This window comes from Homarus americanus, unplaced genomic scaffold (genome assembly GCF_018991925.1).
Source record: "Homarus americanus isolate GMGI-L3 unplaced genomic scaffold, GMGI_Hamer_2.0 scaffold11022, whole genome shotgun sequence".
Classification (NCBI taxonomy): domain Eukaryota; kingdom Metazoa; phylum Arthropoda; class Malacostraca; order Decapoda; family Nephropidae; genus Homarus; species Homarus americanus.
The window spans coordinates 15,741,797-15,769,481 of NW_024737068.1; the positions used below are offsets into that span (position 1 = coordinate 15,741,797).

A 27,685-nucleotide genomic window follows, 5' to 3' on the forward strand; every position below is an offset into this window, starting at 1 on the left:
GCAGAATATTTAATGTTAAATTAACACCAAGGTTGAAAACACTTAAATATATATTTCATATGTATTTACAACCTACAAAACTTATCGAAAATTAACTTTAATTAATTTATAACAAATTTTTATATATTATTGATTATATATAAGACAAATTATTAAATGTAACGCCATAAATAGGAGTTGGCGTCATGATCGTGGTAGTTGAGGTAAGATGGTCAGTGCAAGTGGCGGCCTCACCTCACCTTGTCCCGAGTTGTTTTGTTTACAGTTTGAAATTTAATGAAGAAAATGTCTGAAGATTCCAATTCCGCTATACTGGATTCTATTGTAAGTTGAAGGGACTCTTTTAGGTGGTGTTACAAGGTGTGAGAGATAGAGAGGAAGGTGTAAAGAGGTGACATGACAGCCTCGGGGTAGTAAACATTGTTATGATTTATATTGTTTTATTTTCTTTTGACTTGTTTACATCTAGTTGTGTTGATTTAAGGTTTTTATATATAATATTTGATTATTTAATGAGTATATATCTCATTGTCTATATTAGTGTCTAACTTTATATTTCTCTCTATATTCAGTATAGTGGTATGTATTTGTCTATCTGCCTATTTATTTGTCTAACCTTTCCTAACCTAAACTTTGAGAATATCTAACCTAAAATAATATATTTGTAGTATTATAACATATTTAGGTAATGTCTGAGAACTTCTCTACTACCAGAAGTTGTTCGAGTTTATTTATTTTTCCACAGATGTTCTTATATTTATAATAAGTATTTTTAAAGAGGCGTTATTTGCTAGAACCTAATAGAACCTGACCTAATCAACCAAAGAAACCTACCTAACTTAACCTATCTTAGCATTTATTTTATTGTTTTAATAAGAGTACGTTCGAACCAAGCGGGTCGGCTGTTAACAAACTGAGGTGACGATGACGTGCACTAACAGTGGCTGATTTTTCGGAGGAGTATTTACAAGAAATAATTAATTTCTTTGCGTACAAAGCACATAGAGAGATCTTTATAGTGTCATGTGATCAGTTTTCACCGTGTTTTACCCTGCAATTTCCCTCATTTTCGTTTCTTGCACACCACAGGTGATTTATGATCATAGATAGAGAAAAAAAAATATTTATAATTTTTTTTTTTTTTTTTTTTACAGGATTAGCCCACCAAGGCACAGGTCAATGACCTACGTCAGGGCCTGGGGGCGAAAATATAATAATAATGATGAAATATAATAATAATAATAATAATAGACCATAAATTAAAAAAAATTAAAAAATCAATAATAAGAAACGATATACGGGTACACATATGTATGTTGTATTGCCAAAGTAAGAGAAACAATTGAGACCCTGCAATTGTGTGTAAATGAGGCAGAAAGTCAGATCAGCAACCTGGGACTTGGTCACATATGGCAGCAGGGTCTACCATTAGACAACACATTATGCTTCCTATTTTAAAGTACTTACTGTAATGATAAGAACATCTGTGGGAAAATTTAACGAATTCAAACACCTTCTGGTTGTAGAGGTGTTCTCATAAATTACCAAGATTTTTTTTTATATCGGTACCTATTTTAGGTTAGATTCTCAAAGCTTTAAATTTTTTATTATTTCTCTCTCTCTCATCTTAAGGTCAAATCAACTAGAGATACTAAACATTGTGTCAGTACTACACATGAAGCTCTTACACCCGGTCACTCACACAATCTTATGTTTGTCCCCAGTCCAGCGTGACGGAAGGATGCCGCCTGCCAGTCCTAATGAACAACGGAGATGACTGGCGTAAGTCAGGATGTTCAAGTAGGATTACAACCCTTATTGTTTTGTTTAATTTTATGTTTTGTTATTTGTTGTTGTTTTATCCTGATATAAGTGTACTTCCACCTGGATCAACTTATTCCTCAGGGCACTATTAGTACATAGAGAGTAGTAGAGTATACACTTAACAATACACTTGATAGTACAGTAATACATCAGTTTTCATACATAAAGTGTACAGTACTGTTAGTCATGTTTTAATGATAACTACTGTACTGTACTACTACTATAGAATAATACACTTTTTAAGTTACTTTTCCACCCTGTTTGGTTAAAGACTTTGAGTATATCCATAGTTGGAATGCACACTTAATTCACTACATTATCTTGACGTTTTTATATATAGAGTATATATATTTTTGGTAATACAAATGAATGAAATATTGTGAAATATATTGATAATAATATTCTTTTCAGAATTATGTATATACACTCATGAAATATAATGATAATATACTTCTCAATAGTGTGTGCAAAATAATTAAATATACTCATGAAATATAATAACAATAGTTTATACAGAACAATTGAAAATAATCTTGGAATATAATGGTAAATATAGCCGACGGTCGTGTGTTATGGGATGATTAATCGCTCTCTCTCACAGCTCTGGCAGAGATCATCAGCATCAAGGACTCAGACAGCAAGAAGCAGTTTTATGTTCACTATATTGATTGTAAGTATGGAAGTGTTCATTTTGTGTTGTATCTTGTATGTAAGTGATTGTCATTCATTGTTTTAGGGGTGACTGTAGTACTGTACCTGTATTATGTTAAGATTAGCTTTAAGTTGTGGTACAGTACCTTTTAATGGTGGTACAGTTTTCATACTTTATTTTTTGTGATTTTTTTCCTTTCTACCATCTATGTGAACTTGGCATCATTATTTCTAACTCACACATTTCGCAGTGGTAAGTGAGGCCATTGCTACTATACTGTACCACAAGTAACTAAAATACATCATTTGAACCTGACTCTATTACAAGGCAGTGCAGCACTAGTAAGTCAAACTGGAATTAAGTCATTATGTACAGCTAAAAGGAAGGTTACAGTGTCGTGCCCATCACTCTCACAACATTGATAACTTCTATAGACACTTAAATACTTGAGAAGTGTCAGTTTCTTGTCATAAGGTCAGATTTACTTAACCATCCATGGTACTGTGTGAGGTACCTCAACCACCACCCTGGCAGGGTTGGGTTCAGATCCTACAGGAGGGACGACGGTGTTATATACTGCATGTGCCTCCTGTTGTTGTGTTTATGTAATGTTATGTTTTTATCACCAGACAATAAACGTCTGGATGAGTGGGTGGAAGAAGATCGTTTAGACACGAGGAAGATCCAGTACCCTCGTCGGGACTTGGCCTCGGCCGCCACCACCGGCCTCAACACGCCTAAGAAGACTCTCACCGGTGCCACCAACTCCCGCCCGTCCTCGCCGGGATTGACACCTGTGAGAACCGTCGTTTATACTCGGCATGACGTGTACCGTTGTTGGTCATAATGTTGCTTATCCGTATACTGTACAGTATTTAATTGTTATGCTCTTGGCAATTGTTAATGTAACAAAGTAGGTGACTTTGAATTATGTGTAAATAGTCTAGATATTGGAATTTCAATATATTTTATGTATGCAACAAAATAAATGCATGCTTGTTACATTGAAATTAAGTAGTGTGGTGTTGGTGTAATGAGTACATGCCCTAATGATTTACTAAAGAGGTAAATTCTCTGCCGTGGTTCAGGACCCAATCACAGGCCCGTCAGTGTTAGCTGCCTTGCAGCAAAAACAGCAGAAGAACAGAAAGAGGAAGTTGGATCACAGTGAGGTAAGACACCAAGTGGGTGGGTGATACAACACTTCCCTCACTCAACTGTGTAGTAAAACATGTCTTGTGTCACCCTATACCAACACACTTGGTCTTATACTGTAGTGAGATTACACTTAAACACAAAAATATCATCCTTTCCCTCACATAAAGTAAAGTACAGTACCTGTGCTGTACACTGAAGCTCCTGATGACCAGTTCAGTAATAGACAACACCTCACTGTGTATTGTACTGACTCAACACATTATGAGAGTTTCCTGTAAGAATACATCACAAGTCAACAGTGATGCAGAGTCCTCTCTATGTATTGTTGCAACTCTTCTTTATTCTTCCTCATGTGTAATGTTCCATGCAATCTCTGGCCGTTGTCAACCCCCCTGTACTGCATAGTCCCTCCTCCCCTTGAGCCTAGTCTTAATTAACCTTCTTGTATTTGTGTGTTTAAATTAATCTTTTATTCGGCTTTGTTACTCTCAGCTGCTGCACAAAACTCCATCTCTGGGTCTTAGAATGTTCCTTGGCTTGGGTAATAATAATGTTATTCACTCAACATTCTTCTGTAATGAATAACCTAAAGGTCTTATTAACCTGTGCTGTTGTACATAATAAAAAATAACATCTGATAACAATCCCCTCATAACACAACCTTACCAGTCTCCCCTTCCCCTCTCTACCTCTCCCCAATGAGATGTCGTCCCTCAAGTGCACTCATTCCCTCACTGTCTCTCTCATACCTTAAAACATCCATTGTACTTGTCATCTCCATCATCATCATCGAGAACATGACAGTCAAGGGTTGTCTTGTTTGATGTTCACCCAGTCAGTCTCCTTCCTTCCTTATTTCATCCATTTTTTTTCATTCTATTTTGTTTCCTGTTGCATCCTTCTAAGTCTTCCTCTTCTATGTCTTCACCTTACTCTCACATCTCTCTTATTTTCTTTCATTCATCACAACAACTACAAACATTAAGCAACAACATTCAACTTTGGCTTTACACATTAAAATAAATTTAAGCCGTGAAAATTTTGACATATTGAATTTTAGTCCGCGAATGAAACGTATCAACAATCAGTGCACTTTGTTTCAGTTGGCTTTCATTTATGTTACATTTTTAAAAGGTATTGAGCTGTTTTATGCATCAGTGGACATACTTCATTTGTGTGTGCAGTTTGCGTATGTGTGTACTGTATGGTCGTTAAGTGTCCATGTGTTTGTTTATGGTCTTGTGTCGTGGTACTGTCATTCCTGAGTCTCTTCTTGTGGTATCATTATGTGTGTGTGTGTACAGTGTGTTGTTATCATTATACAGTATATGTGTGTACAGTATCAGAATTCAGTGTTGTTTCTATGGGTTTGAAATCTCTCATTGCTTTTGGTAATGATGTGCTTCTTGCCATTGTGTCATTGCCATTGAGGAGTGTATCAGAGCCAGAGGTTGGACTCGGCTGTTTACTTGTAGCCAATGAAATCCGGGATTGATGTGTCTGTCACTCAAGATCACGTGTTAGCAAGTTTTAATTTACTACAGTACAACATTTTCTATATATTTACTGATAAGAACTCATTTAAGTTTGTATATGCCTGTCAGTCTTATTGTACTGTTAGAGATGTCTGTGTGTGTATATGGTGTGATGGTCAGCATGCTCGCCTTGCAAGCAAGCAGACCCGGGTTCAATCCCCAGGCAGGGTGAAACTATGGGCAAGTTTCTTTGCATCATATGCCTCTGTCTACCCAGCAGTAATTGGGAACCTTGATGTTAATCGATTTGCGGGTTGTGTTCTGGGGTAATGGTTAGCCAGTGCAGTTGGCGAGTTGTGCGGTCTTCTCGAACTATTCCTTGACACTGGGTCATGCACCTAACCTAACCTAGCTAGCCCTTAGGCCAGCCATCCTCATTACACAAAGGGCAACCTTTAGTGTGTGTCAATTCAAGCTAATTTTATCACTTTATTAAAACTCTCATTGGTTTCGTTGTCACGTATAATTGAATAGTTGTAAGGACTTGAAGATCGTAAAAGATGTCTCTCATATTGTCGTTACCTAACCATCGTCCATCACTGGTAATGGTGACCGGTAACTCCACATATCTCCAACACACATTATCCTGCCTTGTCTTCTCCAACAAAACACACTTGAGTTTCATATCCTTTATTTCTTGTTGTGTTAAAATTTGGTTGTTTTGTATCATAGTTCAGTATATCACAAGACCCATGTACAGGTATCTTATGAGTTCAGTATATCACAAGTATTAATTATCCTGTAAATAAATAAATATCATTTATAAATAAAGTTTGGTGTGACTAGTTTTAAAGAGAGAAAAATGTAGCATCATAAAACCAAGAAGGGTAATTACAGTAGTCGTGTTCCATGCACGTTATAGATCTGTGTGTCTTAGTACGTTATTTTCCAAGGTCTGACATGTACGTATTACTGTATAAGAGTGAGCCACCAGTCACGGCTCTAGTTATATCATTCTCTACTAGTCCGGCCACCTCTGGAAGGTATACATTTATTCCAATTAATTTCTGTAGAGCAAGTCGCCGCCCGCACAGGAGGAGGAAGTGCGAAGACCATCCATCGGAAGTTCCATTGGAAGTTCCATCGGGGGGCTGGGAGACATCGAGATCCCTCCGTTACTAACACAACAACAGAGCCTACCGAGACAGACGGGCTCCCTCGCCACCCACTCCGACGACCATGCCATAACCCGCATCAAGAACATGAAGATGATCGAGCTGGGGAAATATCGAATAAAACCGTGGTATTTTTCCCCTTATCCACAGGTAAAATATATACTGTACGGTATGTCTAAAAGATATTGCATCCATATAAAAGTGACACATAATGAGTTCAGGTCAAAACACTGCATATGACACCCAAACAGTTCTTTATGACCAAGGGATTGAATCTGTGTGTCTCTGGTTGGTTGTCATACTGAGTGAATTATGCCTCTCTCTTTCTTATCCTCCCTGCCACAAGTGTTCATGAGGAGAGAAATATTTTATACCAACATAAATAATTTAATAAGCAGCCATGATATATACAGTACTGTATATATTGTTACATCTCTGAAATATTGTTCCAAATACAGTACTGTACAGGAAAGTTTGTATTGTACTGTCATAGTTAATTGGGATAGTTTCTTATGTGTAATCATTAGTAGATATGTAAGGGAAGCTAATTTGTGAATCATCATCAATTTGGTGGTCAGGATTATGCTATGGATTATTTCTCTCCAAAGTCCACCATCTCGGTAGTAAATAATTATACAATACGGGAAACGATAAGTTACCTATTATTAATGTACCATAGTTTCTCCAGGTATTAACACGTGACTCTCTATCCGTTTGCTCAGGAAATCACCAACCTGGACTGTATCTACATCTGTGAATTCTGCCTGAAATATCGGAAGAGTCGGAAGTGCTTAGAGAGACACCTTGTGAGTTATTGTAGAGTTTATTACCTTTGTGTGTCCTGTGTCCGTCTATCTCAAGTACTTAGGGAGAACATTTGTTTCTTTCATATTTTATAATTTTTTAATAAGGCCTAAAAAATGAAAAATAATTTGTCCTTGAGGGGAAGTAGTAGTTATAGGTAATAATTGCTGAATGTTATCTCAGTTGATGTTATTATGGTATTACTTCTCAACAATCACTAAGGTCGTCGTGCATGTAACAAGTTTAATATTTACACCAGTATGCCTGTCATTAAAAGATACCAGAGATTGACCTCCTCTCTGCACAAAAGTCGGAGGTGTAAACTTATCTGCAATGAGTTCTTGTCAAATTTATCATATAAGCAATAAATTAAAATGATTTTCTCAAGTACAGTATAAACATTAATTCAACATTAGTTTTACATACGAGGAGGAAGCCACAGACATGATTGAATATTAATACAGTACATGTAAAATACAAGTGAGTCGATGTTTACTGTGAACTAAATGACTCTTGTAATGTCATTGCTATACTGTGAACCAAAGTCCTCCCTTGAAAGGATGGCTTGGAATTCCTTAACTAACACAGCTTAATGATGACTAGATAAGGATTTGAGTTAAAGTTTACATAATGATTTAAATATCCCAATTGTCACAGTATAATTAGGAATGATAGTCATGTAAGTTATATTTGTAAGACGAGATAAAATTGAAAATGCACTTAGTATTATTGTTGTTAAAAGTCTTGTAAGATTAATGCATTCATAGTGTTAGGTTAGGTGATAGTTTTTGTATTTCATGTATATTTTTTAATCCTTTTGTTTGTCTATTTATTTATTTTTTCCCCAGCAAAAATGTCCCTTCAAGCATCCACCAGGCAACGAAATTTACCGTAAGGGCTCTGTATCATTTTTTGAGCTTGACGGCCGAAAAAATAAATTATACGCACAGAATTTGTGCCTTTTAGCCAAGCTGTTTTTAGATCACAAGACGTTATACTACGACACCGATCCTTTCCTCTTCTACGTGATGACCGAATACGACGCCCGGGGCTACCACATAGTTGGTTACTTCTCTAAGGTAAGGGAGGGAGTCACTGATATTGATCTTTTACACTGGTGCTCTTGTAACTACAGTATATCTTATCTCATATTTCTTTCCACCTCACTGTTTCCCTCATCTCTCCTCATAATATTTATTCCCTTGAGGTCAATATTCCCTTTCCACCTCACTATTTAGCTCAGACTCTCTTCATAATACTGTCTTCAGGTTAATATTGTATTCCCGTTTTACCTGTTTCCCTCATAGCTTTGCCTTGTGAGCTTAAACAAATATTACTTCACTATAACTGCTGTACGTCATACCGTATTTTTACAGGAGAAGGAATCGTCCGAGGATTACAACGTGGCGTGTATATTGACTCTACCGCCTTACCAACGCAAAGGTTATGGTAAACTTCTCATTGAATTCAGTAAGTGTCTTGTAAAGTGTGTGAGTGTCTTGTGATTAGTAGTGTGTGTTAAGAGTTGAGTATGTCTTATATAGGGTTGAGTGTGTGTAGATAAATAGTTGTCACTCTTACTTTATTATAAGACCCTTGACTGGGAGTTGAGACAGATGTGTGACCTCTTCCACCCTTCTGTTTCCAACATGGTCTCCACTCAGTAACTCTCCCTAGATTAAGTAACATACATTTATAATTTGGTTTAAAAAGTGTATTATTGGAGGTTCTTGACTCGGTGTTGCTTCCTTGTTGTTATAATCGTTGTGTAGTTTAGGGATGGTCCATATTGGCTATACAGGTACTAATTCATGCAATATTAATTCTTTGTAAATAGACAACTGATTATCATGTAACATAACTTGTGTAGGTTTTGATTACCATAGACAAAATTCAAATTTATTTATAGTGGTGATAATTAAGTCTTTAAGATTTATTGTATATAATTATTTTTGTGCAGGTTACGAACTTTCAAAATTTGAAGGCAAGACCGGATCACCCGAGAAGCCACTCAGTGACTTGGGGCTGTTGTCGTATAGATCTTACTGGAAACAAACCATTCTGGAAATACTTATAGCACTGAAACCTCAAGAAGGACAAGAAAAACCTCAGCTGACAATCAAGTAAGATTTTTTTTCTTTCATCACCTGAAAAAAATCTCCATCCCAGTTATTTCACCTGAAGATTAATCTCTGGGTGGTAAATCTCGAGGTGAAATAAGCTGGGGTGGATATTTTTCTGGTGATCTGATTTTTAGCTAATTTTTTTTTTATTGTTTGTATTACTCTTCTGGCATGAGTGAGTAAATACCTCATTTGTTACCTGTACATATTGTTATAATGTGAAATATACTGTAGTCACACACAAGACCTGTTGCCTCTCCTGAGCCACAAACCCCAAGATTCAGACTCGTGAATCCGAAGCATTTATAAATAGACTAATGAACGCATGTCTCTTTTGCTCTGGGTTCACGAGTCTGAATCTCTGAGTTTGTGGAGCAGCGGAAGAGTCAACGGGACTTTTTGTGGTTGACTAGACACTTTAAGATGATGAGGAAATGCAAGTGTAAAGATTTTAACAAATATTTGAGGAGAAATTTGAATGAAGCCAAAAGTTTACAGGAGAGAAGGAAATATGTAGCATAGTATTTAAAGATTGTGCAAAAATTTATACATTACCATTTCTTTTTATTATTAACTACAGGTGCTCCTCTACTAACGAAAAATCGGACTTGGGAACAAGCCTCGGGTACGTACTATAACTTGTTCATAAGTAGAGGAGCACCTGTACTGTACTACCCAAGTACAGGTAAATTAGGATCAGGTTTGATCAAGTTATGGGTAGCTTAAGTACAGGGGTTAACTTAAGCAGCAATAAGTAATGATTGTCATTATCATGTCCAGATTTTTCTAAATAGTGAAGTAAAGATTTTGGTGCATTACCAAGTAAGATGTCATTGTTGCTGACAAGGTAATATTAATGGAAGTAAATCTTTAAAAGCTTATTATTAACCAATTATTAATTATGAGTATATTTTCATGTTTTCAGTGAAATCTGTGAACAGACGAGCATCAAGAAGGAAGACGTTATATCGACACTCACCAACTTAGAATTAATTAACTACTACCGTGGACAGTACATCCTGACGTTAAATAAAGATCTGGTCGATAGTCATAAAAAAATTATGGAGAAGAGAAAAATTAGAATCGACTCTAAATATTTGCACTGGACGCCCAAAGACTGGGCAAAGAGAGGCAAGTGGTGAAATATTTAGTTGTAGGAAATACGTTAACGTGAAATATGTACATATTCCCGTATGTAATACACATACTTATTATATTTATATATACAATTTTATTTAATGCACTATGTACAGTATATATAATTATTCATCAGTGAAACTGATGTACATTTTATACAAATATATGAAAAAGGACTTAATCTAGATATTTATTACCCAAGAAGAAATGATATATGTTTTAGCTCAACTGGTCAAGCTGTTTTTATAGCCAGTTTCCAGTCTCTAATGTCACATCAAAGGTTCAGTGCCCACATAAGTTAAAGCTTCATGGTGGAGATTTAACTCGTGATAGGAACGGCGGCCGACCGTAAAACTTCGTCGTCAGGTGCCAACCGGGACACCATGCCTTCAGGTAATGTCCACGAACCCAGAAATTCAGCCCCATGAGTAGAATAATGTATTGGTCTACTGCTTCGGGTTCACGGGGAGTGGTGAATGTACTCGAGTAATTCACTGTCCAGTATTCACGACTAACTTACACAAGCTTAAAAAATGGTCTTAAGTGGTAAGGTGTCTCATGCCGACTCTTGCATTCTTTCTCATCCACCTCATGATATTATAGCCACTCAATACTATCCTTAGATCACCTGATGATTACACACCTCTGGTAGGTAGGATTTTAAGGTGTTTAATCATAGTGAAATAAGCTGGTGTCTGATCTTTAGGCAATCCCTCCCCTCTGTATAATGAGTTGAGCTGCTTCCAGGATGAGGAGACTAACACCTTTAAAAAATGCACAACGTTAAGTGAGATGAAGTGTTCATTACTCTTGCTTCCAGCCTCTGAACAGTAGGAAGTCACTGAAGAATTAAGAGGTAACAATTATAACTCCTTATAGCTAATGTTAAATACAAGAAAAGAAAGTCAAGTTAGTAGTAGTTATTTTATTGTTTATTTTACAAGCACAAAATGACTTGAGAGTGCAAGGGATTCAGATTCTGTATACCCATCTATACATATATATTTACACACTCCATACAGACTTTTTCACATTAAACTGTGTAATATGCCCCATATAAATCCCTCTTATTTCCAACATTGTACATTCAGTTCACTTGAAAAAATAGCATTGTGTTGACTAATGACTCAAAATGAGGAATATCTCCAGTTTAAAATGAGCTCACATCTTTGGTCAGCCCCTCTGCTACTTAAACAATCACAAAATTTCATATGCAAAACTCTGCTTAAGGAAAATCTATTGGTACATTTTTTTTTAATAATATATTCTTAACTATCTGCCACTCAATATGAGGAAGGAATATGTTTAGTAAAAAAAATACCCATCGTCACACTTCATAAATACCCCACAATTATATTTCTCCCCCGAGTTAATACACTGTACTCAAACTGTCACTTCTGATGCCTTCGTCCAATTGGTAATTCTAATACTAAGAAAACCTCTCTAAAAAAAACAAACCAACCACTATTATCCATTATTTTTTGTATTATAAAAAACTAGCTCTCTTGGTGCTGAGAACATAACCAGCATGAGAAAATATGAAGCCATCTGGTCTACATACATCACGAGGTACCAGGAATAATAGAGAAAAAATCCATCCCTGGATTACTTACAACAGGTACCGTGAAATAAAAGGAACAAAAGTTTCTCGGTAAATGCGAGATGATGAAAAATAACTCGCCACAAAAATGGTGAATAACAAATGAATGACAAAAACTAATGGAGTGAAGTTTGGGTCTAGTCACCGGTTCATCGAGGATAGACCAGCTGGGTTGCCGTCATGGCTTCTGGGAAAAGGGAATGGTAACTCATGACTGGCACGTACGCTGCAGTTATCATCTTGCCTGTTGGGGCGGAGACAAAAAATTACCATCGTGCAACAGAAGCATAGATATTTAAAGCACTGTCATTCACACATTGCAATATACACACTGAAGTTATATTAGAATTGATCTACAGTTCACATAAATGCTACAAAATCAAGAACAGGAATGAGAATTATGTAGATAGGACTTACCAGCAAACCAACGTCCATGAAGTGCATTGACCGAAGCAGCTGCTGTTGCTATGGTTGGGCACTTGACATAGACGTTACCTTGAGCAGACTGTCGGTCCACAAAGATGTGCAACACACCACCATGTTTGTTGCACTCCTCTAAAACATCATCTCGAATTTCATCTGCCCAATTAGGATTAGATTCTCTGTAACATAAAATAAAGAAATTACTTAAATGCCATTAACTTAAAGAATAATCGACACAGTGTGGAGGCTTATAAGTTTTGTGTTCTTTAAAGATTATTTTTGTCTATTTGTGCAGTAAGAGAAATGCTCAAACTTTTATGCCATTTAAATTGTATTGAAAACAAGAACTGACTGTCTTTTATAAACTTTCAACTGTAGGTAAAGTTTTCATTTCACTCTCATGAACCATTCTGCACATTGGCTAAGTTAAACATAAAGACTCTCCAATCACCCTTACTACCCTAACATGTGTTCTGCTATGATTTTCACCTTTATGACAAAAAAGGAAAAGGAAAATTGGACATACACATAAGAGGTAAGTTAACAACGACTGGTAATGTTATTTTTGGAGTCTACATAGGCCCAATTATATTGTATATGAAAGGATTATATTATACATTTAGACCAACACAAACTGCAGTTACTCACGTAGAAGGATCAAACATGTTGGAGAGGAGAAAACACTGAGTTGCAATGGGTGGTGCTGGTTGTTGTTGGGGTTGGGCGGGCATGTGTAATGCATTTGCAGCTGCTGCAGGGAGCTGGAGACCTGTGCCTTCAGCCAACTTGGCCATCAGCTGAAGCCGTCCTGTTGCACCTGTAGATACAGTACAGTGCACACTTCAAGATAAAACTTCACCATTTTATCATCTTCCTATTCCCTTCTGTTTTTTTTACCTATTTTATTTTATACCCAAGATAATTGACTCAATAAGTACTAGATAAAATAAAATTACTTCAACTGTGTTTACTGGAGGAATAATATTCATGGATATAAATACAAGAACTGAAAACATTAAAAACAATACATCAAACTCGTACGTACCCAAATCAATGCCCGCCCTCTCCATTTCATCTGAATCAAGAAGGGAAGTTCCCTGCTGTGTTTCTGAGCGTTCTGTGACGTGGTTCACCTTCATAGGTCGTCCAGCTAACTCAAACCCATTCAACTGTTCTAATGCCTTTTTAGCATCATCAGAATTATGGAACTGAAAACAGAAATTTTTTAATTCAATTGAAGCATCAATGAAAATATAAGTTAACTGTTAATACCAACATATGAACTCACTCTATATCTAGAATTTACAAGTGCCTTCTTAGCTGATCAGGTAGACTCACTATTCCCTAATATTATACCATTCACTTTTATTTACAAGACCTGACTTCAATGGGGACTTCATTCCAGGATAAAAAGTAGGTTTACATGATACGAGACAACAGGTAATACAGTCATGGTTGGGTCGAGGTGGTTAGCCCGCGCCAGGGAGGGTAACCGAGTCAAGGTCACAAATATTACTTAAATATGGTCATTACAGTTGATTGTGGTAGTAGAGGAATGATAATAGTCTATTTCTTAATAAGAGAACAATAACGGAGCCTCAATAACTTACTGTAATGAACCCGTATCCTTTAGATCTTCCTGTTTCAGAGTCCATTATCAACTGTATGTGGTCAATCTTCCCAAAGGGTTCAAATATGCCTCTGAGCATGTCCTCTGTGATGTTGAAGTGTAAGGAACCCACATACAGTCTCATTGGACCTGCAGCAGCCTTCTGGTCTTGTACGGCCGCTGTCGACGCTGCACGGTTCTTCTCCGCTTGCGTTGGCTGGCACACGATAGGCACCCCGAGTATCTTCTGACCCGATAATCCCAAGGCCTGCGAAATAAACCAACGTTGACTTATGAAGTACACGATGTTGAACAGCAATTTGTAACTAACGTAAAAGTTGCTACTATACTTAATTAAAAATTTAGTGAAACTCTTTAGACCATGCAGAGGCAGGACCAACACACCAATTGTTATCCATTTACCTAACTTTTATAACATCCCCCATAATCCTGTCCATAACATCCTATCCTATGTAGGCCTCTCTTGGTGTGTCTTCCTTCCCTCAGTGGTCTTCTCTCACATATTGTACAATATTTTAACCTATTTCTTACTTCCCACCCTCTTAGTACATCAACACCATCATGGGAATGTACTACAGATACCATACTGTCTATAATGATAACAGACCTAGCCTTCCATCTATCTACCCTACAGTCTAACCTCTTCCACCATGACGAATCTCAAAATATGAATCAGCAGTCTCTCTGCACCTTGCAAGTCAAATTCAATAAAAAATAACACAAACTGATGTAAATTTGCATGTTAGCTTGTTCATTCCATACAACAAGCAGTCTTGACCAGCTTGCACTTGGAGAAAATCAATCCCTACTTAGCTTATATCGGTGAAGTAAATAAATAAGGATACACCCGTTACCTTAAGTCAAGTTGCTTTAGTGAAATCCTTTTAGCATTACTAATTCTCCTTTAAAAGAGTTTACTGCCTTTATGTTTAATTCCTATGATCATAATAAACCTACTTCATGAACATGTTATACTGAACTGCCTAACAGAGACTTGGACAAACCTAAGGATATTCATTCATTCCCCAAGATGTAAAATTAACACTTAAATTAGTCAATATTTTCATGAATAACAGATGCAATGACATAATTAATCTTCTGAGGGTGATGATAATAGCACAGATGGTGGCCAATACTGAGGATGATAGCACACAATGTCTCAGTGACTCACTAAAGCACCAAGACGGGGAACCAGAACTCACCAATGGGACAGATTCTACATCACAAAACTCAACATAAGCAATTCCCTTTGATCTGCGAGTCTTTGTGTCTGTGATGATGCGGACGTCGTTGACCTTCCCCACGACGGAGAAGAAGTCCTCCAGATCACGTGACCGGATGCGAGAAGAGAGCTGCATGCAGAAGACAGTTCGAGCATCTCTCTCCTCGACAGAAAGTTCTCTGAAAAATATAAATAAGAAAAATGAAGTAACGAGCTGTATACCATAAATAAAATAATAAAAAACGGTAAACAAAATAAATAATAAAGTTTATCAAGCCACACACCATCAATATTTTATGAACCCAACAACTACCACGCCCAAGTGACTAGAAACATCCTCCATTACGTACGTTTTAGGTGTCTTGCTCCTGGACCTGGAGCGTCTGTGGTCCCTACTACGGCTCCGTCTGCGTTCGCGGCTGCGGCTTTTGCGGCGTCGCTCGCGGCTTCGGCTCCTGGTGCGGCGGCGTTCCTTAGACCGTGACTTACGCCGCTTGTCACGTGACCGCGACCGCGATTTTTTCTTGCGGTCGCGGTCCTTTGAACGCGAGCGTGACTTCCTCCTGCGGTCCTTGTCCTTAGACCTGCTCCTGGTTTTCTTTCGGCGGTCTTTATCGCGGGACTTGCTGAGTGATCTCCTGCGTCTATCCTTGTCCCTATCTCTGTCTTTGTCTCTGTCTCTGTCCTTATCTTTGTCCTTAACTCTGTCTCTGTCTCTATCCCTATCTCTTTTCTCCTTATCTCTGTCTCTTTCCCTGTCTCTATCTTTGTCTCTGTCTTTGTCTTTCCTGAAAATACACAAACATTAGAACTGGATATAAAAATTAATTACACCAATGCTAACAATAATCGCCTAAAAATGTATTAATAAAAATGAATGACCAAGAATTAATTACATCAATGCCAAGAATAATCACCAAGAATTAATTACTTTGATGTAACATTATTCACCTCAGGAATTAATTACAGTACAGTATATTATTCATTATTCATCTCCAAGGAATTACATCAATAATAACATTAATCACCTAAAAAATTAATTACTGTACATTGATGCAAACATTATTCATTTATCTATAACACCAACCCACTATAGAAGGAAAGAATACATCGCCACTTCATAAAACAAAAAACACTCACCTGTCTTTCGAGGATGTGTGTCCATTTTCCTTTGGTTTGGCGTCTGCCGACGAGCTGCCTCCGTCCTAGGGGAGCACAAGAGACGGTGTAACGGCAGCACCAGCCACAGGTGGGTGGTGGGAGAAGGGCAAGGGTGGGGGAGAAGAAAACAGAACAGCCACGCATTAGTTCTCTACAAAGTTATCAAAACCTAACATTACGTTCTCCCACCAAGTAATAAAACTTGGCTATAAAGACTGATTTCAGACATGGTTAAAAAAGCTATTATGTAATAGTATACCTTGAGGGAAACTCCTGTAATGGGGGTAATGTATTGGTGGACATTTACAAAGACACAAAGTCCAAGAGTTTCTCAACAAGGTCTGCACTACAAGATCTTCCATGTCATCATCAACCATACCACACTTCATCTTCCACCTGGTATACATGTAAACTCACTAATGGCTCACAGTCACACAATTCTTCATACAAGTTTATCAGTCACACTACCGATGCCAACACTAAAACATGTTGGGTCACTGTCAAAACCACAAGGATACACTAAATATAGTGCACCCCTAATGAAATTCACACTTTCGGTGCACCATCTAGCTCTGTGCACCGACATAGTATACATAATGCCGTATCCTCCAGCCCGCTAGTACCTGATGTCTCTCTAGCCGTAGGGTCCAACCAAGGCACGGCCGCCTGCAAAACGCAAACTTTAGACTGGAGCCTTGACGCCACGTGAAGTTATATTGCATCAATATACAACACATGCACCAGTCACAGCACAAGAGGAAAATTAATAATAAAAAAAAAGAGGAATATAAGATCAGACTGACCACAGCAGAACTTAACATTTTCTTCAAGGTTATACCTGTTTTACTGACTGTCCTCATGACACATAAACAACAAATATTGTGGTCAATTTAAGGTGGTGGGTGTTGAGTGGAGTGAGTAACGAGCGAGATCCCTCGGTGTTCTGAGCTTGCCAGCGCCAGCATCTGAGTGGAGATACCAAGTTGTCAGTACCAGGCCACCACCGACACACTGAAGCTGCACCAATAACCACTTTTTTTTCTTTTCACTTTGGTACCATTCTGTTAGCACAGCAGTGTTCACTACTATTTCTTCATTTGCTTGGAAACTTCAGCAATTCACAAGTTACTTCTTAACTTCTATTTAGGAAATTAAACTTTAAAAACAATTTCAAAAATTCCCTCCAAAGAATATTTCACGAAAAAAAAGCCAGTGACAAAAGATAACACAGCAAGCCTATGAAAGAAATGTCCTTGAAATCCTTGTTAGGGTTTTCATTTCTAGGAAAACATCTATTCAAGATATCATGATCATCTTACAGTTTGATATATATACAATATCCAAGAAAGAGAGACACAAGATATCCTGATGAGAGCTTCATTAGACTTGCTACATTCTCTTCCTACCTTAAACTATGGTGCCCTAAACTTTGAAGAGTAATTTATTACATAAGAGATAATCCAACTGGCTCGGTATACTGTTTATACTGTATCCTATATCAAGTTACTTCAGGAACTGCTGCTTAACTACCACTATGACTCATCTAAGTTAGAAACATCCAATTATCTTACTTAAAACTCATGTACAGTACATGTATTTAACTTAAGGTGACTCAAAACAATATTTGCTACAAACTACTTTTTTTCTGAGCAAGACCATAGGTAAGATGAAAGTTTTAGTGAGAATACTAGCAATGACTTACAGAGGTATAGCTGTTCCTAACCACACCAAATACATTTAGGAAATACAGGCCAACATCTCGAGTCTCTACTCGACTCCTCAGCGAAAAACATTTTGCCATGAAGAATCTAGTTAAAACTCTTAGTTTCTGCCATCTTGTTTCTGCAATGTATTTTGGTCAATTAGTGAACAGCTCACATGACACTTCATTGTGTCTGGTGTTGAACAAGAGGTATAACTTATGACTACCAGTACCTGGCGGTGGTGGGAGCACAGTATTCGAGCTCACGACCGTTTTATCATGGAGGGTGGGAGACAGTGACTGAATAGGTTATCTAAAACAACAGAGAACGGGGAGAGAAGATCAGCGAAGCACACGCCAGATTCACACTCACCAACTTACAGCCTTGGTGAAAAAAATAAAAAATAATTAAGATATATATTACAGATAGTGTGTAAAGTATTGTTTAATAGTCAATAAATAATACCAAACATGTATGCCAACTAGAGTGAGTTATTCCCTTAAGTGAAACAAGTGCAGTACAATTATTCAACAAGGCTGCAAGATCATACATAAATATACCAACACACTCACACCCATACTGGTATACTTCCATATAACTAATACACACACAACATCCATCCACAAGTTCATTATACAGTAGTAATGTTATACACCTGAGTCACATAAAATCACTCTGTAAATGAAGAATGGCTTCGAACAGTTTCTGCAAAAAACAAGCACTGTATGTCAATCTTATCTGATACTGGAAGTCTTTCACATTATTTATAACTAATACTTCTTTTAACTATTCTTGTCAGTTATTTTCAATCAGTTTCACAAAAGGAAGTAAATTCATCAACTTTTATATGTCATTAGATTAAAAAAATAATACTACAGTATTATATTTTAATAGAGGTAAAGATTCAATCATTCTATCATCAGTGTTAATTATACCTGAAAGTAAAGAATGATAGCAACCATCTACATCACTTACCTCCTTTTTAAATGGGGCTTCCAACATGGCATCAACATCAAGGTCATCTGTCATTTCCGACTCTGCAAAATAATACTGTAATAATAATAGGAACAATAATAATAGTAGTCGTAACAATGATGTAGTAATAATAATTTCTAGCAATGATCTATACAGTACTCTTAATTTTATTTGTGGATTAACCACTAAACTAATGTATTTATTATACGTAGGCACTGAAACACTTGCACAGTACCATACACTGTTATCAACAATGGGGGTACTGAACGGACTAGCTCATGTGAGGAGGGTGAAGGGGAGGGGCACTTGATCCGAGGCAATCCCATGGTTCACTGAATTGCTGGCCTTACCAACCAACCCAACTAACCACACCTAACTAACTAAACTCAGAATTATTCCAACATTGTTAATTTAACCCTATTGCAGCAGTTGGCATCACATGAGAAAAGCCTTCAATGTCACCGGATCAGCTCAAATGGGAAATAACTTTTTGGTACAATACATTTGAAATATACACGAGGTGCTTGGCTCCCCCGTGCCACTAGAGGCCTATGGCTGTCAGTGGATCAAGCAGCATCACCACGTCGTGTCTGGCAGCCGTTAACCCCCAAGACATGATAGATTCCTCATGTGTCCCAACCTCTCCTGCCCCCCCCCCTCCCTCCACCACCTTGTAAATATGTAAAAGTTAGTAGAATAAGGAAATTTTTGTCGTGTGAAACAAGTACATATATGTGTGAAACAAAACAAAGGCTTACACATGGTTTACATCACACTTACTTCTCTCTGCTATCTCCTCATAACTTCCCGACCATCCACTAAAACATGAGTACAGACATGTTTTTATTTGTTTTGGCAAGATTATGTAACCATCCCTAACACATGTATAAACACGTGTCATAACAAATACCAAACAGAAGCCAATCTGACCTTTATATACACAACAAATCTCATTTTTCAGATCACTGTATCTTTAAAATCACCCAAGCAATTTATAGCACCTTCTACAGCTGTGATATAATACAGGTACAGCAGCCATAACTATGTGAAATGTAGACGTTTATTGGTCCAGTAGCATGGGTGCTGGACAACTCGTACCCAAGCAAATCGTACCAATCAGAACACGTCAACTCGTAACCAATTTACGTGACAGTTCGTACATTCAGCAGCCGGTGCATGCCTAGTACTTGCCAACAGTGTGTAACAGAGACGTGACCGATCGTCCAAGCGGCTAACGAGCAGATCAGTGGTGAAGAGGATAAAGGTAATGTAAGTAAAGAAATATATATTAATGAATTGGCAACTCAACTACAACCACAGCTGCCACAAGATTCTCATATCAAATTTTCTTCATTATTTAAACAAATACATGTAGAGGGTATACGAACACTTGGAAACTTCTCATGACCTTAAACAACAATGAATAGTTTATTATAATAAATATGCTGCCTTTGGTTTGTTTAATATTTATCCTGACAGTGATACAGCCGAAAACAGATCCAACAATCACAATCATTTTTACATACAGCCTTCTTTTACCAACTATTGCCAGGTAAAATTGTGAGCACGAGACCCAAGGTGGGTTCGGTGCATCTTTGGCTGACTGTACAAGCCATAGATGATATAAAGCGAACAGAGAATGCATTTAATAAATAAACAAAAGAAGAATAAAGTGGTATATACAGGTAGTCCCCGACTTACGACTGCTTCAACTTACGTCCATCGGTACTAACAACCTGCTCTGACCTTACGACCGCGGCAGTCGTGACCAAAAATATTTTCAAAGGACGCGCACATTTTCTATACCGAAACGTTTCCGTCCCGGGCGAGAACGTGGCGTGGCTTGGGTCACTGTGTGGGTACACTCACTCAGTACAGCGCTTAGTTGGTGTTTGGTTATCGTATCCAATACTGATCGCGCTGTGAACTTTCGTTATTATTGTATTTAATTGACTTTATTATGACTGGAAAGCGTAAAAGTGTGAGTGCTGGTGGTACTCCAAAGAAAAGGAAACAGGCAATTATTTTTGAGAGGAAAATGAAGATAATAATGCAATATGAGAATGGAAAAAATGTTGCAACAATCTCACGTGACCTAGGTTTCTCACACTCGACCATATCCACTATTCTGAAGGACAAGGAAGGTATTCGTGATGTAGTGAAAGGATCAACACCTATAAAGGGAACTATAATTTCGAAGAAAAGACAAGGTCCCATTCATGAGATGGAAAAATTATTGGTGAGATGGATAGAAGACCAGATACCGAAGCGTGTGCCCTTAAGCCTTCTAACCTTACAGGCTAAAGCAAGAAGCCTGTTCCAAAGCCTGAAGGAGCAGGCAGGAAATGAATGTGATCAAACCTTTACAGGAAGTCATGGGTGGTTTGATAGATTTAAAAAATGCTACAGTCTACACAATGTTAAGGTGAGTGGAGAGGCAGCTAGTGCTGATGTTGGTGCTGCCGAAGCTTTTAAGGAGGAGTTAGATGAAGTGATTGTGGAAGGGAATTATTTGCCTGAGCAAATATTCAATGAGGATGAGACTGGATTATTGTGGAAGCGCATGCCTGAGCGGACATACATCCACAAAGAGGCGAAAACAATGCCAGGATTCAAGGACAGAATTACACTTCTGTTGGGGGGGAATGTTGCTGGTTTCAAGCTAAAGCCCTTCATGATCTATCATTCAGAGAACCCCAGGGCTTTTAAACATGTCAGCAAGCACACACTGCCAGTGTTTTATCGCAGTAATAAGAAAGCCTGGATGACCTTAGCACTGTTTGAGGATTGGTTCATTCCACGAGCCAAGGAGTATTGTCTGCAACAACGGATTCCATTCAAGATTTTGCTGATTTTGGATAATGCTCCGGGACACCCACCACACCTGGACGACATGCACCCTGATGTTAAGGTAGTCTACATTCCACCTAACACTACCTCTGTCATCCAACCCATGGATCAAGGTGCTATTGCTGCCTTTAAAGCGTATTATTTACGTCCGACCTTCGCTAAGGCTGTTGCTGCTACTGAAGGTGAGACAAAGCTCAGAGAGTTTTGGAAGGAGTACAACGTTTTGTCATGTATAAAGAACATTAGTGCAGCATGGGATCAGGTTACAAAACATTGCATGAATGGAATATGGAAGAAAATCCTGAAAAGATATGTGAACAGTTTCAAAGGATTTAATGAAAATGAAGTTATTTCGGATATTAGTAACAAGATAGTGGAGTTAGGTAAACAGCTGGAGTTAGAAATTGATAATGAAGATGTTGAACAGTTGGTTGAAAGTGTAGCAGAAGAGCTCAGTAACGAGGATCTTATTGAACTAGATGCACAGAAAATTGCAGAGGAAGAAGAGAGACAAAATGTAGAAGAAGAACCTGCACCCCCCAAAAAGTTTTCAGTGAAACAAATGGCAGAGGCATTTGCTACAATTAATAAAGGAATGCAAATGTTTGATGGCATGGATCAAAATTATGAGCGTTATGCCAAAGTTGACAGAATGATCCAAGATGCACTTGCTTGCTACAGAGAAATTTATAATGAAAAGAAAAAACAAACTGTGCAGTCTAAATTGGACATCTATTTTAAGAAGTCCCCCAGTGCTGTCTCCTTCAGTGCTGCCTCTTCACTCCCTCAAGATGATCCAATACCTTCAACCAGCAAGTTTCCACAGTACATAAACCTGTCTGAAGAAAGCACATTGATGACCCACCCAGCCCTGTCTCCTCCTCTGCTTCATCCAATTAATGTAGTCTCCATGTATAATTAGAAAATTATGGGGGCCCCGTGTGCATTCAGCTGACTACATTAAAGGTAAGTGCTCAGTCACACTGTATCCATTCCTCATTATTTATTACTTTTACTGCACTGTTTTTCATTGTAGATTTTTTTTAATTAACTTTTTTTTTATCTATGTCGGACTTAAGACCTGGATTTGGGTCCCTAACCCCGTCGTAAGTCGGGGAGCACGTGTGTGTGTGTGTGTGTGTGTGTGTGTGTGTGTATATATATATATATATATATATATATATATATATATATATATATATATATATATATATATATATATATATATATATATATATATATATATATATATATATATATATATATATATAATCAACACCTCAACCGAAGCATTCAACAAGCACAAGCTGGACAATTTTGTAATTAAGAAGATTTGTGACCAGGTGAGAAGGCTGGGTCACCTGACCATCTGACCTGACCACCAACTGTTGTGTGCTATTTAAAGATTAGTAGGGTCATTACCTAATACCTGACCATTGTGGACCTGGTCTCACCCTTCTCTGTATATATACACCTTGATTTGTATTTCTCTCTCTAGTCTGTACTCACCCCTGAAGATGTGAATTACACGAAAGCGCTTGGGAACTTCGTGTTTTCTTCTTTCCTTGTGGTTATCAGCATATACCTAGATCACGTGCACCTACAGTGATTTACTTGCATATATGTATATGTATATATATATATATATATATATATATATATATATATATATATATATATATATATATATATATATATATATATATATATATATATATATATATATATATATATATATAAATATATATATATATATATATATATATATATATATATATATATATATATATATATATATATATATATATATATATATATATATATATATATATATATATATACATACATACATACATACATATATCAATTTTAACGTGGACAAGGTTGATTTTAATATATGAATAGCAATGTTTTTTAGCTTTACTTTAACAAATTAAGAGTAAATACATCTGCTCTTGGTCTCTCTAAATAGGAAGAGCGTGAATATTGGGCGACACATAATCAGTCGTTACGTTACCCATACTGGTCTTGTTTCCGTGACTTTTTAAACAAATCTACCCAGAGTTTCACTAACATAACTAACTGTATATGTGTTGGCCAATGTTCTCACTCTTCGTTCTTTTATATCCTTATTACTACTGTATTTCATTCTTGACGTTGACATGTCAGAAGAAGAAATTCCCGACGATGTCACGATGTCAGCCACTCCGTAGAACAAGTTCGTTGTACCGGAAGAAGTACCAGAGAGGAGCCCTTATTATATACTTTACACGGACTGATTTGTTTACAAAAACCTGGAGCTGGAAAAACATTCTGTTTTTATACATGTCTATATTTTGTTGACTTATGACCAATTTAAACGTTTACATCGCCAAGTTTATAAACTGAAACTGCCAAATCTATTAGCGTCAAATCTGTAAATTGCAATAAAGTTATTCTAAACCACAGTGTGAAATATGTACTTGTCGTGCAATATTTGTGTGACGGAATAACATACTTATGTAATGAGATGCAACCATTTTAAAGCCTGCATTTTATTTCCCTATTTCACTGCACTTTCTTACAAGGTTTACATAATCTTTTTTGTGGTCCGACTAATTACCCAAATGTACCCAAATGTAGCCGCAATGAAGCCAAATGATGGTCCTACAAGCGTAAATCAGGCTGTGAATCCCTTCTCGATTATAATTTGGTGTCAGTCACAAAAAATTGGTAAACTTAATTTAATCCGAGTTGTGTTGTGTTAGGTTAGGTACATGCACTCGATCTATTAACTCAGATTAAATTAAGTTTACCAATTTTTTGTGACTTCATGACACCAAATACTAGTCGAGAAGTGATTGGCAGTCCGATTTATTCATGTAGGACCATTATTTGACTTCATTGCGGCTACATTTGGGTAATTAGTCGGACCCCTTTTTTTGTAATCATAGATAAAGCTAAAATGCATGGTATATATACTAATAGGTATGGATTATCTCTTGAATTGTGTGTAAGTTATCTTGGGTACGAGCTGTCTTGGGTACAGGTTGACTTTTTTGGGTACGAATTATCTTGGATACGAGATGACCCTAACCGCAGTAGCAGACAATAATAGTTACTAACATGGCCTTCTTTCTGACTAACCTTACATAACCTAAGCTAACTTAATCTAACCTAACCATTAATAACACAGTTCATCAATACAGCTGCTATATCCACTACAGTACGTTCTGTAAAACCATTACTCATATTCACACTGGTTCAACTTGCTGATGCTAGACAACTAAATCTTCTTTTCCATTGGGAGTCTGTATAAGAGATGGGTTTAATTAATGAAATTAAACGTATTAAAACAAATACATAAATTTGTGATTAGAAATAAAATAAACAATACATTGTACTCAAGACTTAATTGTGGGTCATATTCACTTAATAAAAATCGACAAACTATGCATCTCTCTGTAATAACATTTATATCAGCCATTTAATATAGTATTTTATAAGAATTAAAGGATATATATTATACCAATATTTTAAGGATATAACATAATTGGTGTTTGCTTGACCACGTATAATTATGACACCATCCTTGTTTTATATTTTTCCTTATAACCAATTATACCGAACCCTATAACTTACCTACCCCTTCTTAACCTTCCATTGATACATTAAATAGTTTGGTAAAGATAATGAACAAGAGAGGTAACAAGAACTAACAAAGTCTACCATAGGAAATCCATGAAGTCTTTTCCCATATCCACCCATGACTTAAAAATACCATTATCAATCATTCCTTCATATTTAACTACCAATCAACCAAATTAACACAACAAGGATACATGTCTACAAATAACACAACACTAAACATTCACATAACAATGAATTTAACAGGAAAAAAACACAATTACGTATTAAAAAAAAACCTTCCCAAAGCGTCCAACAACGTTCGCCATTACGCCACAAGCCCAAGAGAAGCCACATCATAACTAACCCATTTTTCTCCTTTATTTCAGAAATTATTAACCCCTACACATCTATAATATAACCCAGGCATATTAAAATAACTTTCTGGAGTATTAAAATATAAATAACTTACTCATTTGCGGCGATATGATGGAGTTTATGGCGAAGCAGAGAGTGTAGACTGTGAGAGGTGTTGTACGGGGCTCACATTGATCCACCCAGGGACTACAGCCAGGGAACATCGCCTTGCGCACCCTCTCTACCTCTACCTATCTACTCTCTACCTATCTACCTATCTACTCTCTACCTCTTATTTAATTGTTGATGGTATAGTGTTATGGGGTTAAAGCTCTTGGTTTTTAAAGTGTAGTAACTCCTTCTACCTATCTACCTCTACTGATCTACCTCTACTCTCTACCTATCTACCTCTACTCTCTACCTATCTACCTCTACTCTCTACCTATCTACCTCTACTCTCTACCTATCTACCTCTTATTTTATTGTTGATGGAGTAGTATTGTGAGGTTTAAAGATCATGGTTGTTGAAGCGTCAGTAATAATGTAACGTCAATGTCTACCTGTACTTTCTACATATCTACCTTTACCTCACTTATATAAATATGACATAAACCACATTGAATCAGAGTTTACATAATGCAAGTATACAATTTGTACTATTCATAGTCATCAAGTATACATGTACAGTCCCCTTCACTTGTGCGCTTACATAAGAACATAAGAATGGAGGAAACTGCAGCGGACCTATTGACCCATACTGGGCAGTCCCGTTTACACCCAACCCCTATTGCTCATATAAGCATCCAACCTATGTTTGAAGCTATTCAGCGTATTCGAGTTAATGATGATATTTGGTAACTTGTTCCATTCATCCACCACTCTGTTTCCAAACCAGTGTTTACCTATTTTACGCCTAAATCTAAATTTGTCTAATTTAAAACCATTGTTACGAGTTCGCTCCTGGTTGGATAATTTGAGTACCTTTGTAATGTCCCCTTTGTTTAGCCCTGCCTTCCACTTATACACCTCTATCAGGTCGCCCCTCGCTCTATGTCTCTCAAGGGAGTGCAAATTAAGATGCTTTAACCTGTCTCTATACTCAAGGTTCCTAATGCCCGGGATTAGTCTTGTCATTCTCCTCTGAATTCTTTCCAAGGATTCTATATCCATTCTGTAATACGGTGACCAGAACTGAACTGCGTAATCCAGGTGTGGTCTCACAAGAGCAAGATACAGTTTTAGGATGACCTCGCTAGTCTTGTAACTAACACTCCTTTGTATGAACCCAAGTACTTTATTAGCCTTGTTACGAGCAAAAACACATTGTTTACTTGGCTTAAGGTTCCTACTTATCATTACTCCTAAATCTCTCTCGCAGTCGGATTTCTCTATGGCATCGTTGTTCATCTGGTATCTGGTTTCCCTGTTTACATCTCCTATACTGAGTACTTTACAATTGTCCACGTTGAATTTCATCTGCCATTTTTCAGACCATTCGAAAAATTTGTTTAGGTCTTCCTGTAGTTTTGCCGAGTCCTCGTCAGATTTGATAACACGTCCTATTTTAGTGTCATCAGCAAATTTACTTATGTTGCTGTCTATGCCGATATCTATGTCGTTTATGTATATAATAAACAATAATGGTCCAAGTACTGAGCCTTGGGGAACTCTACTTGTGACGTTGCTCCAATGGGACTTAGTTCATCATATAAACCACTACCTCATCTGCAAATTTGGTAAGAAGCTTCTGCACCATCCTCGACACTGGCTCCTACTACCACCTGTGATCCCTAGCCCGAGAATTGCTGTT

The 27,685-nt window shown here is 37.2% G+C and overlaps 2 protein-coding genes across 12 annotated transcripts; one reads left to right on the forward strand and one right to left on the reverse strand.

Moving 5' to 3' along the window:
• The first annotated feature begins 208 nt into the window (after positions 1 to 208).
• LOC121873013 (histone acetyltransferase Tip60-like) lies at positions 209 to 10,529 on the forward strand. 4 transcript variants are annotated; one of them, XM_042376264.1, is made up of 12 exons: positions 209 to 324; positions 1,725 to 1,800; positions 2,426 to 2,494; positions 3,106 to 3,272; positions 3,565 to 3,648; positions 6,183 to 6,434; positions 7,007 to 7,090; positions 7,937 to 8,167; positions 8,465 to 8,558; positions 9,049 to 9,211; positions 9,792 to 9,836; positions 10,137 to 10,529. In XM_042376264.1, the coding sequence occupies exons 1-12, from the start codon at positions 277 to 279 to the stop codon at positions 10,351 to 10,353; spliced, it is 1,530 nt and encodes a 509-aa protein (XP_042232198.1). In that variant the 5' UTR covers positions 209 to 276; the 3' UTR covers positions 10,354 to 10,529. The 4 variants fall into 4 exon arrangements, with proteins under 4 accessions (XP_042232198.1, XP_042232199.1, XP_042232200.1 ...); XM_042376265.1 differs by having other exon boundaries at positions 1,725 to 1,782; XM_042376266.1 differs by lacking the exon at positions 9,792 to 9,836.
• A 729-nt stretch (positions 10,530 to 11,258) lies between these two features.
• Positions 11,259 to 26,077, reverse strand: LOC121873012 (RNA-binding protein 39-like). Of its 8 annotated transcripts, none has more exons than XM_042376261.1 (12): positions 25,991 to 26,077; positions 19,843 to 19,880; positions 19,063 to 19,124; positions 17,008 to 17,050; positions 16,364 to 16,428; positions 15,574 to 16,011; positions 15,204 to 15,402; positions 13,982 to 14,248; positions 13,417 to 13,579; positions 13,020 to 13,188; positions 12,366 to 12,550; positions 11,259 to 12,192 (listed from the first exon to the last, which is right to left on the reverse strand). In XM_042376261.1, the coding sequence occupies exons 3-12, from the start codon at positions 19,107 to 19,109 to the stop codon at positions 12,098 to 12,100; spliced, it is 1,671 nt and encodes a 556-aa protein (XP_042232195.1). In that variant the 5' UTR covers positions 19,110 to 19,124; positions 19,843 to 19,880; positions 25,991 to 26,077; the 3' UTR covers positions 11,259 to 12,097. The 8 variants fall into 8 exon arrangements, with proteins under 8 accessions (XP_042232195.1, XP_042232192.1, XP_042232190.1 ...); XM_042376258.1 differs by having other exon boundaries at positions 17,008 to 17,349; positions 25,991 to 26,076; XM_042376256.1 differs by having other exon boundaries at positions 17,008 to 18,399; positions 25,991 to 26,076.
• Between the last annotated feature and the right edge of the window lie 1,608 nt (positions 26,078 to 27,685).

Excerpts from the sequence above, each read along its gene's own strand:
- LOC121873012 (XM_042376258.1), bottom strand. The coding sequence starts at position 17,244 with ATGAGGACAGTCAGTAAAACAGGTATAACCTTGAAGAAAATGTTAAGT. Across the intron at positions 16,429-17,007 it reads TACGGCTAGAGAGACATCAG|GACGGAGGCAGCTCGTCGGC; the intron begins GTACTAGCGGGC and ends GTGCTCCCCTAG. Across the intron at positions 16,012-16,363 it reads CACACATCCTCGAAAGACAG|GAAAGACAAAGACAGAGACA; the intron begins GTGAGTGTTTTT and ends GTGTATTTTCAG.
- LOC121873013 (XM_042376264.1), top strand. The coding sequence starts at position 277 with ATGAAGAAAATGTCTGAAGATTCCAATTCCGCTATACTGGATTCTATT. Across the intron at positions 2,495-3,105 it reads TTATGTTCACTATATTGATT|ACAATAAACGTCTGGATGAG; the intron begins GTAAGTATGGAA and ends TTTTATCACCAG. Across the intron at positions 6,435-7,006 it reads ATTTTTCCCCTTATCCACAG|GAAATCACCAACCTGGACTG; the intron begins GTAAAATATATA and ends CCGTTTGCTCAG.